This window comes from Embiotoca jacksoni, unplaced genomic scaffold (assembly GCF_022577435.1).
Source record: "Embiotoca jacksoni isolate LCO1_2020_lvr unplaced genomic scaffold, fEmbJac1.0.p SCAF_2, whole genome shotgun sequence".
NCBI classification, from domain to species: Eukaryota; Metazoa; Chordata; class Actinopteri; family Embiotocidae; genus Embiotoca; species Embiotoca jacksoni.
This window is the reverse complement of record NW_027185340.1, coordinates 19,928,510-19,942,366: the sequence shown is the minus strand read 5'-3', so window position 1 is coordinate 19,942,366 and position 13,857 is coordinate 19,928,510. Positions and strand designations below refer to the sequence as shown.

General features: G+C 43.0%; 1 protein-coding gene and 2 non-coding genes across 3 annotated transcripts in view; 2 read left to right on the top strand and 1 right to left on the bottom strand.

Moving 5' to 3' along the window:
- LOC138201661 (voltage-dependent T-type calcium channel subunit alpha-1I-like) overlaps positions 1-8,189 on the bottom strand; it is a 13,377-nt gene extending 5,188 nt beyond the window's left edge. Inside the window, exons 1-20 of the mRNA XM_069155277.1 lie at positions 8,121-8,189; positions 7,671-7,801; positions 7,368-7,456; positions 5,851-6,010; positions 4,588-4,906; positions 4,326-4,418; positions 3,623-3,771; positions 3,338-3,392; positions 3,121-3,246; positions 2,753-2,904; positions 2,346-2,531; positions 2,062-2,179; positions 1,820-1,975; positions 1,697-1,747; positions 1,534-1,608; positions 1,379-1,464; positions 930-1,053; positions 558-626; positions 262-446; positions 44-170 (exon numbers count right to left, since the gene is read on the bottom strand). Of these exons, the coding sequence (XP_069011378.1) occupies positions 44-170; positions 262-446; positions 558-626; positions 930-1,053; positions 1,379-1,464; positions 1,534-1,608; positions 1,697-1,747; positions 1,820-1,975; positions 2,062-2,179; positions 2,346-2,531; positions 2,753-2,904; positions 3,121-3,246; positions 3,338-3,392; positions 3,623-3,771; positions 4,326-4,418; positions 4,588-4,906; positions 5,851-6,010; positions 7,368-7,456; positions 7,671-7,801; positions 8,121-8,189 (2,520 nt within the window). The remainder of the gene's footprint in view (positions 1-43; positions 171-261; positions 447-557; positions 627-929; positions 1,054-1,378; positions 1,465-1,533; positions 1,609-1,696; positions 1,748-1,819; positions 1,976-2,061; positions 2,180-2,345; positions 2,532-2,752; positions 2,905-3,120; positions 3,247-3,337; positions 3,393-3,622; positions 3,772-4,325; positions 4,419-4,587; positions 4,907-5,850; positions 6,011-7,367; positions 7,457-7,670; positions 7,802-8,120) is intronic.
- A 3,963-nt stretch (positions 8,190-12,152) lies between these two features.
- Positions 12,153-12,271, top strand: LOC138201708 (5S ribosomal RNA). Its single transcript, XR_011178511.1, has one exon. It is a non-coding gene; the product is annotated as a 5S ribosomal RNA (ribosomal RNA).
- Positions 12,272-12,806: 535 nt separating this feature from the next.
- Positions 12,807-12,925, top strand: LOC138201695 (5S ribosomal RNA). Its single transcript, XR_011178498.1, has one exon. It is a non-coding gene; the product is annotated as a 5S ribosomal RNA (ribosomal RNA).
- Positions 12,926-13,857: the final 932 nt, after the last annotated feature.

The window sequence follows — 13,857 nt, the reverse complement described above, 5'->3', positions numbered from 1 at the left end:
AAACATTGGAAACTCCAGTGCTTTTTTCTGTCAGTGAACTAACCTGAACGCCGAGGATGGCGTAGAAAAACAGGAACATGCAGCAGATCAGTGTGATGTTACCCATGGGCCTCATTGAGGCCATCAGAGCTTCCACAGCCAGCTTCAGTTTCGGGGTTCGCTTGATGACCCTGAAACACACAAACATAAAGAAACAGACGTTTGTTAGAAGGAGCAGAAAACAAACCCCTATTTAAAGACGCACACATACAAAGTACCGACCTCAGAGGACGAAATGTCCGCAGCAGGCGGAGGACCTTGAGGATGCCCAGCATGTGGTTCTCGTCCCCAGTGGTCAGCCTGATGGTGATGTCGACTAAAGACAGAAGCACTAACATGCCGTCCATGATGTTCCACGGAGACCTGCAGTAGCTCTGCGGTCCAACAAACAGACCGAGAGCAAGAACCTGCCGTTAAAGAAACAAGTCAGCAACGCAGAGTTGGAACAGTACGAAGGCTTTCCTGACATCAGCTGAAAATCAGAAAGAAAGAAACGCTTCATCGCAGATGGTGTTTACCTTGATGAGCATCTCCACCAGGAAGATAACGGTGCACACGGAGGAGGACGTGCTGATGACGGAGTGTTCCTGCAGGTCACAGACACGTTCATTTTCAGTCTGCGTGTATTTTGTAGCGCATAAACTGTATATGATTTGTTTTGTGAAATATGCTCCATCCACCCGGTGTGTGTTTCTCAGTCTGCAGGGACACTGTGTGGACACTATGTGGACACTGTGTGGACCCTGTGTGAACCCTGTGTGGACCCTGTGTGGACAAAGTGCAGCGTGTGTGTCTGCCTGTGTGTTTGTATGTGTCTGAGGTAGGTGTGTGCGTGAGTATGTACTGTATATCCCTCCGTAGTGTAACAGGTCACACGACGTCTGTCTCACCCAGCCGTTCAGGTCGATCCCGGGCCTCTCCATGGCGATGGTGATGCAGTTCATGAGGATGAAGAGCAGAATCACCGGGTCAAACACCTTGTGAGTGATCATGCGCTGGAAAAACACACGGCAGCTAAACGCAAACACACACGTCAATCAGAGCAGCTCAAGTCAGTTCCACTGAAGAATAAATCAAAGACAATAAGTGCCCAGAGGAGGTAAATAAAAGTTCTTTAGAACTACAAGTTAGTTTCAAACTAGTGAGTCACTAAATCTTTGAATCATTAAAACTCATAAATCTCCGCTTGTAACGACTTTTTCAATGTTTAAATCAGCTGCTAAGAATCAGCGTAGCTTTAATGAAAAGCCATAAACAATGTAAACAATAAAAAAGCCAAAAAGAAAAGTGTTGATAGGCTGATAGTGAAGTTGTGTGTGTTATGGAGTGTCAGACTGACCTGTGGTCTGGAGACAGCACATAGAAGGACCAGTCCTCGCGCTCTTTCAACCAGCGGAGCACTCTTCGGGAGAAGTTCAGAGATGTCTGCAAGAGTCAATAATTACACATTAGTCACAAACAAAAAAACAAACCCTCAAGACTTTGGAAGCTTACGCTGTCGCTGCTGCCGTCCGCTGGAGCCGGGTCGTCCTCAAGGGTCCTCAAGACCTGTGTGGCTGCAGCGGGGTCCTGAGCAAAGGTGTGTGTGAAGGGGGAAGTTAGAAAGTTGCATCTCAGAGGCATCGACATACCTTCTGAAAAGATGTCAAGAACTTACATCGTCGGGGGTCAAGCCAGCAGTGGCGTCCTCATCGGGTCTGCGGGAGGGCTGTCCAAGAGAGACAAACAGGGGTGTGAGTGTGCCATGTTGGACGTGAGAACTAAAGAGAGGGCTCCTTACCGTAGCCTTGAACTTGTCCACCACGATGCCGACCAGAACGTTGAGGAGCACGTCTTTGCCGAACACAATGACGGCGATGAAGTAGAGCGCGGCCCACGGGGAGGTGGAGGCCATGGCGTTGTAGAGCACCAGGTTCCAGTCCTCCTGAGTGAGAAGCTGCAGCGACAGATTCAAGAACACAGACCGAAATCGATGCACTGATTGCATGGGAGATGTCACCGATTAGAGAGTGAAGAACCCACCTGAAACACGGTCACCATGGACCACAGGAGCGTGTCGAAGTTCTTCCGGACGTCGATGGAGCTTCCGTCTTCTGTCTGGAGGTTGAATGTGCACCCGAACAGGTGCATCCCCAGAATGCTGCAAACAAACAAACAAACAAACAGACAAACAAACAATGGATCACAGTAACTGCATTTGAGATTTTTTTGTGACATTAATGATGTCTATATGGTGAGGTGTGTGTGTGTGTGTGTGTGTGTGTGTGTGTGTGTGTGTGTGTGTGTGTGTGTGTGTGTGTGCGTGCCTAAAAACGAAGATGATAAAGAGCGTGAGCCAGCAGAGCGTGGACGCCTCCTCGACCGTCTTGTGCAGCACGACCAGTTGTCTCCTCAGGTAGGGCAGGAAGTGAACGAGCCTCACAAAGCGGAGCGCACGAAACGACCGCAGAACGGACAGCCTGCTGCCGGCTTTGGAGACCGATTCCCACACACTGAAAAGCACAGACATCACTCCATCTAACACTGTGTTTCACTGTGGTAACATTAGCTGCATACACTCCATACAGTAACATTCAAACAAGGAGCACATTTTATTTTTGTTACATGGTCAGAAAACTATATTGGTGGTTCAGATGGGGCTCAAAACCTATAAATTTAAATATCAAAATTATGTTCAGTGATATTTAGTGAAAATATTGCAGGAAGATTCTACCTGACGATGACAATCATGAAGTCGAAGATGTTGTCTCGGTCGGTGAAGTAGCCCGCAGGACCCAGCGCCAGCAGCTTCATGAGCATCTCCACCGCAAATATGACGGTGAAGACCTCGTTGAAATGATGCAAGACTTGGGTCAACGCCGGAGGCTGCAGGGAGGAGAAGAAGGGAAAAAGAAAGAGGACAGAGTCAAGACAGAACAGACGGGAGCAGCAATAAAGACAAATATCTCACTCTACTCATCTCTGTTTCTTAAGGATGCAAAAGCTGAGGCAGCTCTCATCATGCTGGTTTTAAAAGGCCTGTCAAAGCCACAGGTTCATCATTCACCTCACACACCTGCTGTGGAAACACAAGCTGCTCACCTGTCCGTGGTGCTCTATGGCCATGGCGATGATGGAGAACAGAATAGCCAGCACGATCCCTCTGCTGAAGAATTTGCTTCTGACAATCTCCTTAAGTCTCCTCCGGATGGGCTTGAAGATCCGACCCTGGAGGATGAAGGAGTCGGTCAGAAGACCGCCAGTTAGTGAGGCAGCAGCACTTCTTCTGCAGCTGCAGCAGGTTGTGAACCAGTCTTACCATTGACATCGTTTTTGGTGGCGGGCTGTCATCAGGGTGCACCTGTTCACCAAATCTACAGGTAAACAGACAGGACGTGAATTAACATAGATAAATGTAAATGGTCCAAGAGGTAAATTACGACGCGTTGTGCTGGTGTGATCGTTTGTTCGTTTTCCTGAAATCACATTTTTAACAGCGATCCCCATAAGATCAAAGAAAACTTGAAACTATCAGCAATATTCACTTTACTAGGCAAAAGTATGGATCTGAAACACAAATCTGACCACCAACACAGAACCTGACCTCCAGTAGGTCCTTATCTTCTGGCTCAAGAACACTTTGATGGATGCGAGAACACCAAGATGCTGCCTGTCGGCCTTCTTTCGCATGATGTCTGAGAACTGGGTGGCGATGACGACCGCACAGACATTCATGATGACGAAGGAGCCTGTCTGGTCGGGGAGAGTAAAGAGAGTTCAGAGAAATATTCTTCTAACGCGGGAAAGTCGGCACGTTAATGAAACGCGACAAATTACATCGCGCAGAGCTGATGCTCGTATTGACACGCAGTTCATTTCATTTCCACTGGATGTCGCTGTCCATTCTGTGCCCATTATCACAAAGAGGGAATGTTTTGGGTCAACCAATCACATCTTTTAAAAGGATGAGCCACACCTAGCAACGGGGTGGACCACACCTCCTCACTGAGATCAGGGTTTCTGTTCAGTTACGAGCTCTCAGAGAGGGTTCTGAGAATCTTTGTGAATACGGCCCCAGATGTTCAGATGTTCTGGACTCCATCAAAACTACTCAAACTCATTCATCGTTGTCCCCTAAAAGCAGCTTTACAGAACAACAGAAACCGATCATTCAATAGTCCGTTCTGTTGGTTATGACCCGCTATAGTGTTACCACCATGGAAGCAAGCCAAAACATTACACAGACTTTGAGAGCGTTGTACAGGAAATACGAAGTAAAACATGAACAAAGACAAGTAGGTTCTTACCAGAGTGGCGAATACGAAGAAGATGAAACTCCAGAAGGAATGAGCATCCATCACCATGTACATCACGTCTGTCCATCCCTCCAGTGTGACAACCTGGAGGCAGACGCCATAAAAAGCCGATATTATGAAGTACACATATTGTAATACATCAGCATCTAATCCTCAGAAATGAGTTGCTCCCATTATTAACTTTGAAAGTACATCGTTGGTCCTCGGTTGAGGACTCGACCCCCTGCTGTGCCCAGATCGAAGCCTCTCTCACCTGAAAGATGGTCAACCAGGCGTAGCAGATGTTGTCGAAGTTGGTGGCTCCCCTGTTGGGGTTGTGATCTCCGGTGCGACACACATTGTAGTACACGTTCCAGTTGACACAAGAGGCAGCGCTGGCCCCGACCACCGCGGGGGCCGAGGCGTTTCTAGGGGAACCGGTGGTGGTCAGGGAGCAGGTGGTCCCGTCGTCCCAGTAAGTGGGAATGTCACGGCAGCGCCGCATCCCGTCGTCGTTGTCAAGGGAACAGATGAAGGAGTATTTCTCAGTGGACGCAGACACAAAGTAGGGACTCAGGGACACGTTGTAGTTTCTGGACAGAAGAAAAGAGACAAGAAAACTGAGAAACAAACAAACATACGGCAACTACCTCACAAATAATATTAAACCATTATTTGAGGAACACTCCTTTGATGTGAGATGAAAAATCACACAAATCTGAGATTTGGGCCTGAAGAAGATATTGATCGAAATGCTGCAGCAAATATTAAAGATCCCCTCGAGACCTGTGTCTCTAAACTTGCAATTGGCTTTTTGTGTTAAATTTGCATGGTTTTCCCACAAAAAACAATCCTTAAAATGACATCTACTGCATCTTACTCATTATAAATCACTGAGTCTGTACATATGCAGATAAAATGCATGTCTACAGTTTAATAGGTGGACACCAGATGTCTCGTACTTCACTGTGAAGTCCAATCTCACTGGATATGTATTGCGGATATCCATCATTAAATCATTCACCTGTCAAACAGAGCATTTCAGACATCCATAACGACATCCCTCCTCGGTCAATTGACGCCCCTCCTGACATTTATATGTGGTTTCTCTATAAAGCTATCTACAATAATGACGAGTGTAACTCCAGTGTCTGATATCTTTGATTTCACTCTGATGAATCAAAATTCCAGTTAGAGATATCTCCAATTGGAGATCTCTTTAACTTTCATTCTCCTCGGCTGAAATGTAATTATACAATAAAGTTTTCTGTCGAGCATTCACTGGTTCCAGCTTTACAAAGGACAGGATTCGCTGTTCTTGTTTGTGTTTCACATTACTCTCCTTGGGTTTTGGACTATCAGTCAGACAAAACAAACAATTTGAAGAAGTCCCCTTAGATCCTGGGAAATTGTGAAGGGATTTGTTTTCTCAAATTTTGACAACTGAACTATCATCATTTGCGTCCGAAGTTGTATTCGGCAGATATTCAGATGATTTACTTTGTTAAAATCAGACAGTTTCAAGCAGCTTCCTTACGTGAGAACGTCCTCCTGCAGGAAGCAGCGGTTGCGAAGCTTCCCCGCCCACAGCTGCACTGCCACCACGCTGAAGATGTAGATGAAGAAGATGAAGAGGGGGAAGACGTTTGCGAGCATGGGCATGATGCTGAGGAGATCCGACACCAGCTCTTCGAAGCCTGCACGGATGAACACACAAAAACACAACGTTTAAATTCTTTCATTAATGTCAGCTTGGAGCTACTTATAACCAGCAGGAGCTTTACAACGGTTAATAGTACTTAAACATCTGTATGACAGGGCTGTTGTATTGAACTGCATTCAGTGTGTACATCCACACTGTTTTTGTAAATTTATATGGTGAGGACTGAACAGGTTGTTATATTCGTTTATATTTTATTATTTAAAGCTCATTAATGACATTGCCTGATTTACCTGCACGCTGGTTGAGAAAAGTCTCGATGAATTCACACGCATGTGACTCTGACTCCGTCAATCCATCATTCAATCAATATGTTTCAAGTGTAAAGTCCCAGATTTGATGTGGTGGAAAGAAGCACACTGCCTTTGGTCGACACTGAAATCTCTCAGTATAATTATATTCAACATTAATGCCAGTAAGCATATTTACACATGTACTGTACTGACATAAGAATCTGAGGTATTTGAGCTCGACCTTTTTAATACTATGCAACTTCATATTATTACTTCATTTCCAGGTAAACATGGTACTTTTTACTGCATTTGTCTGACAGCTTAAGTTACTTCACGTTACGATTCCTCATCCCCTTCCTGTCAAGTGAAAACCACGTATCTCCAAATGTGATGACTTTGAATTTGAACGTTGGTGTTGAACTGAAGGATTAAATGTTCCTTTGATGGTTTGAGAAAAATCTTCAACTTTAAAATAAAAATGAATCAATTAAAAAGCATCTTGGATTTGGTGGAAAATCAGTTTCTCTGATCTTGTTCACTCCTTAGAGATACGTGGTTCTCACGGCACACTGACACTAAAACATACACTGAACTTACACAATACAAACCAACAGTCTATAAAGCATTTAAATTAAACACAACCCTCAATAAGTACAGCAGTGAAATGCAATTGTATTGCAGCAGTAATAATATTCCTGCAGAAAGAGTCTTTTTACTTTGGACATTTTAAGTAATTTTTTTCTAATATTACTTGTAGTTGACATTGTGGCATTAATAAAGGACATTGTTTGTATTGTATGTTTGGAAACACACTGCAACTTCTTTCTATCTTTTCATAATAAGTGCATGAATTGTGTGTAAAAAGCTACGTTTAATGAGCATCTCACATTGACGAGATGAAGTCATCATAATTAATACAAACCACAGTGTTTCAACACTTTACCAAAACTAGAGCTGATAAAATCCATCGATTCATCCCTTGACAGAGAATGATTAAAACAATAATTTTAGTCAAAACAATTTCATCTAAATGAAAAAACATCATGAAAACCACCAGATCTCTGGTCAATGCTCGTATCAAATGTTCAAATGCCAACTTACATGTCAGTCTGCTGATGAGTCGCAGCAACCTGACCGCATGTTGACCTTTAATGTCGACACGGAGGGCACCGAGAAAATACGCCAAGATACTGAGGGACAGAAACAGTAAGAAGATTTCTATTTTGGGTTCCTTCATTTACAAAAATAAAAGTGTGCATTCAATTTTGTTCATCAACCAGCCTTGAGAGGTTGATGAGAAAGTCTCGCAGGATTTTGTGCTCAAATGTTGTTTTTAAACTGAGAGAACTTCCTGTTTTCACGGTGAGTGCAGTCGTCTCATCTGCAGAGACATTTGATACTCACTCGACAAACATGATGAAGAGGTCCAACCTGTTCCATTTGTCGCCGAAGTAAGCCCTTCCCAGGGCGACGATCTTGATGACCATTTCGACCACAAAATAGACAAAGACAACGTACTCCAGTGCCTGGTGATACTGTACACAACCGAACATACAGCAGGAGTAACAACATGAATACACACATACCAACATGTTTGGTGAACGAGGAGCTAACTGAAGTTCCCACTGCAACAAGGCATATGAAAATATTCCCTGATATCAAACTGTATTTTAATATTTAACAAGTTATCAAAAGCCTTTAATGTGATAATTGACCTGGTCTGAAATGTGTCTTTACTCATGGTCCCTGTGAGACGTGTGTCCCATGCAGCTGAACTACTGTTGGAGTCTGTGATCCAACCAGAGCTGAACCTGGACCGGACCTTCAGTCTCGCAGCGCGAGGCTCGTACTGACCTTCGGGTTCAGGGTGGGCTCTCCACAGGGCACGTACATGCCCTCCACCACACAGCTCAGGATGGCCATCAGGAGGGACACGCGACCCAGCCACGTGGGAGAGGAGGTTCAGGTCAAAACACATTCATACAACTCACGAACAGCAGAGGATGGAGGCTCTCGGTACATACTAGAAGCAGCTAACGGGGGACAGCCGACAAGGTCCTCTCCTAATCCTTTTGTTTGTTTGTTTTTAAATCCTTTATATACAGTACATTCAGAGATATACCAAGTAGTAAGATGACTGCTCAGAGTTCAAAGCTGCTTGTATCACTGTCATGTGAAGCAAAAAGCTCTTTTTTTGGTAACAGTAAGAAAGGATATGGGCAAGAGGTCACCTTTGCAAGCCAGATTCTGACTCGTCTTCCGTAGGACAGCAAAGTGCCCTGGGCCTCGGCCAGTCGGGGCACCCCTATGTTGAACGCCACCTGTCTCAGTCCCTGACGGTCAGCCATGATAAGGTCCAATTACAAATAATCTAACAAGTAAGAGAGGCAAGTGGTCAAAACTCCTGAATACTCTTTCCAATGCTGGTCATGTTTTTTTTAATTTTTTTTTAATTTTTTTAAGTACAATATTTCCTATTGAAATGTAACAACACGGTTCACAGAGAGTCTTTGAACTTCATATGCTGGTGGTCATAAATAAAACATTTGAAGACGGAAGCTGCGGACGTATAAACGGAGTTTGGACACGTCTGATAGACAGCGACAACTCCGAGACGCTCCGTGGGCTGGCTCGTTACCTTGGACTCGTTATCTCTTACTTCCTGTAACAAGTCGTTTCCTGTGCTGCTATTGGCGCAGGTGAGTACGGGCGTGTCCGACAGAAACAACACAGCGGAAGTGAGTCGACAACATCCGGTGGACGGAGCGAAAGGCTTCACGGTGCTACGTTTCGCGCGCTAACGTCAGACTTTGCTTACGTCAGCTGCGTGAAGGAGTTTGGCGTTTGACCGTAAACATCCGGTTGTCTTGCAGTTCGTGAGCGAAGCACGGACAAATAATAAACAATAATAAACAGGACGGTTAAACGGGCCTGAAGAGAGCCTGCTTTACATGTCAGATCATCTTTAATGCAGTAAACCAGCTCAGTAAAAGAGGCTGTTTCTGAGTTAATAACAGATATGTTCACGTATTACGTCAAACCCAGTTCATTTCTGAAGGACTAAATTGTCGGCCTGTTTATACTGTGAGGTATTTTTTATTTTTAAAGTAGAATGCAACATGTAGATATAGCAAACAAGTAATTCTACTCAGCGTCACATCACGCCGTGATGATGAATGTAGTTCACATCAGGCAGTGAAACAACATTTAAGGTTCATGACGATCCTAAACTCAGAAAAAGTACTCACCAGACTAAAGATGTGGAAAACTGGGCTGCTTGATTTCAGGAAGTTGTTGTCGACTTGAAAAAGTTTCTTGCGAGTCCTTTTGGTTGAGAATAAGTTGATGTGAGGAAGTGTGAAACTGAGCTGAACACTGAAATCACTCTCAGATAAATATCTGAAACAAGCAAACAGAACTTTCAGCCTGTACACTCTGAAACTGACTGTTGGAAATAAAAAAATTAAAAAAACAGGTTATGATTTAAAATATCATCACATATTGCATGTAAAAGATGAGGTCATCCGTTGCCAAGGTAACAGCTAATGGAAATCTATATCTCTTTAAACCTTGTTCATTTAAGAATTGTTATTCCATAAATCCTGACATTCAGTGTGTTGCAATTAAATGTTAAATACATTAATTGGTGACAGAACTGATGGAAAACACCTTTAACCAGAGTGTGATGGTGAAGAACTGAACGGGGAAAAGGTCGTCATTCCAACTTTACTTCTCAAAACAGATCTATTAAAATGCTTTGATGAGAACTTGAAAGTATTAGTGGATGTAAAGAATAAATACTTTTTCTTTTTTAATTTTCTTGTAAAGTGACTTTTTTGTTGTTGCTCTGAGCCTGAATTCAAATGTAGTGAATCTCAATGGCTATAAATGCATCTTAAATATTTTTTTCTTTTGTAAAATCTTTATTCACAACATATTTACAGCAGTGAACAATAAGTCACAAGTGAAAACCAAAACATAACAAAATGTTGATATTCATTCATTCACTGATGCAGTTTCCAGGACGAGTCTTCATTTAGCAGCAGTGGTCAGTGAACTCTTTCTGTCTCCGTCATGTCACTACACAAAGAGTGAAATGTGGTCCGATGATGACAAAGGAGACACTCACATTGTTTACCAGGAAGTGGGCTGGAGAGGGTGTGTTTGTAATGGAGTGCATTTACTCAATGATTTCCTTATTACAACTGGCTGTCAAGTATTTTATTTTGACTTTATTTTTCTGCTTCACTACATTTTAAACATTTTAATTTCAATTACAGATACTGTTGTTGTCGCTGTTCACTTTACAGATGAAATGTTACAGACAACAGTCATCCCGTTTTTCCTGATTTTCAAATACAAGTGTTTTTATTTTGCATCACAGGCTGCTGTGTGTCTATTAGAGTCTGTTTCTGCAGATTAAACTGCCAGGCAGCATAGACAGTAATTCAAGTGCACTCCTCTACACCAGTATATGATGCCTCATTCTGAAACAGGAATTTTGATGTAATCACATGCAGCCAGCACTGTTTTTTCTTCACATTTTAATGCATGTTTTAGAGTGTTTGGGAGAAGGAGACATCGTCACCACCCTAATGCCAGCACTGTTTCCACGTATCTTCCTGCCAGCAGCTGCACAGAAAGAAACAGAAGTAAAGAATTCAACCCACCAGAAAACTCTACAGCTGAAATGACTATTTCACGTATTAATCACCCCCTCTTTTTCCCTGCAGTTTGGACCAAGTTGGCTCTCGGTCTCCTCTTCATCATCCTGAACTTGTTTTGGTAATTCATCAACAATCATCTCCAATGCAGCAGCTTTGATGACTCATCACATGTTATCACGTGCTGTAGAGTTCAGCTGTGTTTTTTTCATGTCTATATGTTTGAATCTGTGTATTCAGGAGGATTCTTGTGACAGATGTCTGCTTCATGCCGGAGCGGCCAGAGGTGATGGGACAGTATCGTCCACCACAATCAGCTCTACAAACACACGTCTTCATTCTGTTACTGGATCTGCATTCGTATGGCCGGTTTCGCTTTTTTTTGAACCCATTAGACAAAATAATAAGTTATCAGGTGAAGGGTGTCAGTGACTGGATTTTATTTAAACTGTTTTCTGTTTGTTAGCCTGCAGCTGATCGTTTCATTCTTCACTTGGTGAACAGACATTTGTGGTGTCTTCTAATCTGATTGTCAGCATAAAAGCAAATAAATGTTTTAGCCAAAATTGTTGAACTTTTAGGGATTAATTTGCTATCAATTCAGGACAAATTGAAAATCTGCAAGGCTGACGAAGTTAATGACTGCTAGTTTCTATTTACACGTCACCAACAAAGACAGCATGGACCTTTGAAAGAGAGAAATAAAGTTTAGTGCTGACTGAGAAAGTCACATCTTATTGGTCCAATATATCTGGAACCTTTTAATCTCTTAATAGCATGAAGTCATGTCGATTCGTTGGTTGACAGGATGTATGTTGGAGATGAACTGTACAACCGAACTTGTTGCAGGAGGATCTTTGTGGATTTAAGATGAAGACATGGTTGGTGGACAGAACTGTGTTTGTCTGTTCAGATGGATGAAGAAATAAATAAAATGAAGTGGGATACCTGGTCCCACTAGTTGGAGCTGGTATGTGGTGATAACTACTGAGGACTTTGCTCAAGTTTGATGAAGCCAGGGTGAATTTTGACAGTCAGACATTGTACACGACATTATGACAGAATGCTCTTCTGTGCACAATGGTTGTATTTGATATGTGTTTGAAATGACTATCGAGTATCTGCAGGTAAAGAAGGATAAAAACAGATGTAAGATCCAGCCTGAAGAAAAGTTGTCTGTGTTTTGGCGTCTTTAAAAAGGTCCTTACAGCCTGTGATTGTCGCTTACGGCCATACCACTCTGAACACGCCCGATCTCGTCTGATCTCGGAAGCAAAGCAGGGTCGGGCCTGGTTAGTACTTGGATGGGAGACCGCCTGGGAATACCAGGTGCTGTAAGCATTTTATTTTCACAATCTGTCAAAGATTTTATCTTATTTCCTCAGCAGGGGGCGCCACTCATTATTTACAAGAGCAAGACGTTTCACAAACACAGCAGTCAACAACTATGACAGTTTCATCAGGTTGTCTTCTGCTACAACATCACACTCTCTGCTGTGACGTCATCACATTCTTTTATGTGACATCATCATGGTCGCTTCTGCTACAACATCACACTCTCTGCTGTGACATCATCACATTCCTTTATGTGACATCATCAGGTTGTCTTCTATAACCACATTTTGGTGTATTTTTGATCAAATATTAAATAATATCAGAATTTCTTTCTTTTTTTATTCAGGATGTTTTTGTTTCAGTGTTATGTTCCTATAGGTTCCTACAAAATGAACATGTTTTCAGTAATTTGATATGTTTTTGAAATGACTATCGAGTATCTGAAGATACAGAAGGATAAAAATAGATGTAAGATCCAGCCTGAAGAAAAGTTGTCTGTGTTTTGGCGTCTTTAAAAAGGTCCTTGCAGCCTGTGATTGTCGCTTACGGCCATACCACTCTGAACACGCCCGATCTCGTCTGATCTCGGAAGCTAAGCAGAGTCGGGCCTGGTTAGTACTTGGATGGGAGACCGCCTGGGAATACCAGGTGCTGTAAGCATTTTATTTTCACAATCTGTCAAAGATTTTATCTTATTTCCTCAGCAGGGGGCGCCACTCATTATTTACAAGAGCTATACGTTTGACAAACACAGCAGTCAACGTACGCCAGGAACACACAGATCTGTATAAAATTAAGAGATCCCACCAGAATGATCAGTTTCTCTTGTTTTACTATTTATTGGTGCATGTTTGAGGAAAATGAAATTTTTTGTTTCATTCTATAAAGTATTGACAACATTTTCCCAAATTTCAACTGGTCAAAATACAAAAAACATATGCAGTGTTTTTAGATCTCGAATAATGCATCGAAATCCATTTCATATTAATTTTTAAATGTTTGATGGCCATCCATCTTCCTCTAGATCACATTCCAGAGGTTTCCAATGGGATTCAGGTCTGGAGAATTGGCTGGCCATGACAGGGTCCTGATCTGGTGGTCCACTGACCTGGCTGTGTGGCATGGAGCATTGTCCGCTTGGAAAAAAAACACTCCTCAGAGTTGGGGAACATTGTCAGAGCAGAAGGAAGCAAGTTTTCTTCCAGGATAACTTTGTACTTTGCTTGATTCATGCGTCCTTCACAAAGACAAATCTGTCCAATTCCAGCCTTGCTGAAGCCCCCAGATCATCACCGATCCTCCACCAAATATCACAGTAGGTGCGAGACACTGTGGCTTGTAGGACTCTCCAGGTCTCCGTCTAACCATTAGATGACCAGGTGTTGGGCAAAGTTTAAAATTGGACTCATCAGAGAAGATGACCTTCGTCCAGTCCTCTGGTCCAATCCTTATTGTCTTTTGCAAACCTCAGCCTGGCTCTTCTTTGCTTCTCGTTGATGAAGGTCTTTTTTCTAGCTTTGCAGGACTTCAGCCGCCCCTAGGAGCCAGTTTCTATCCGTTCTCGCCGTGCACTTCACCCCAGTTGCCGTTTG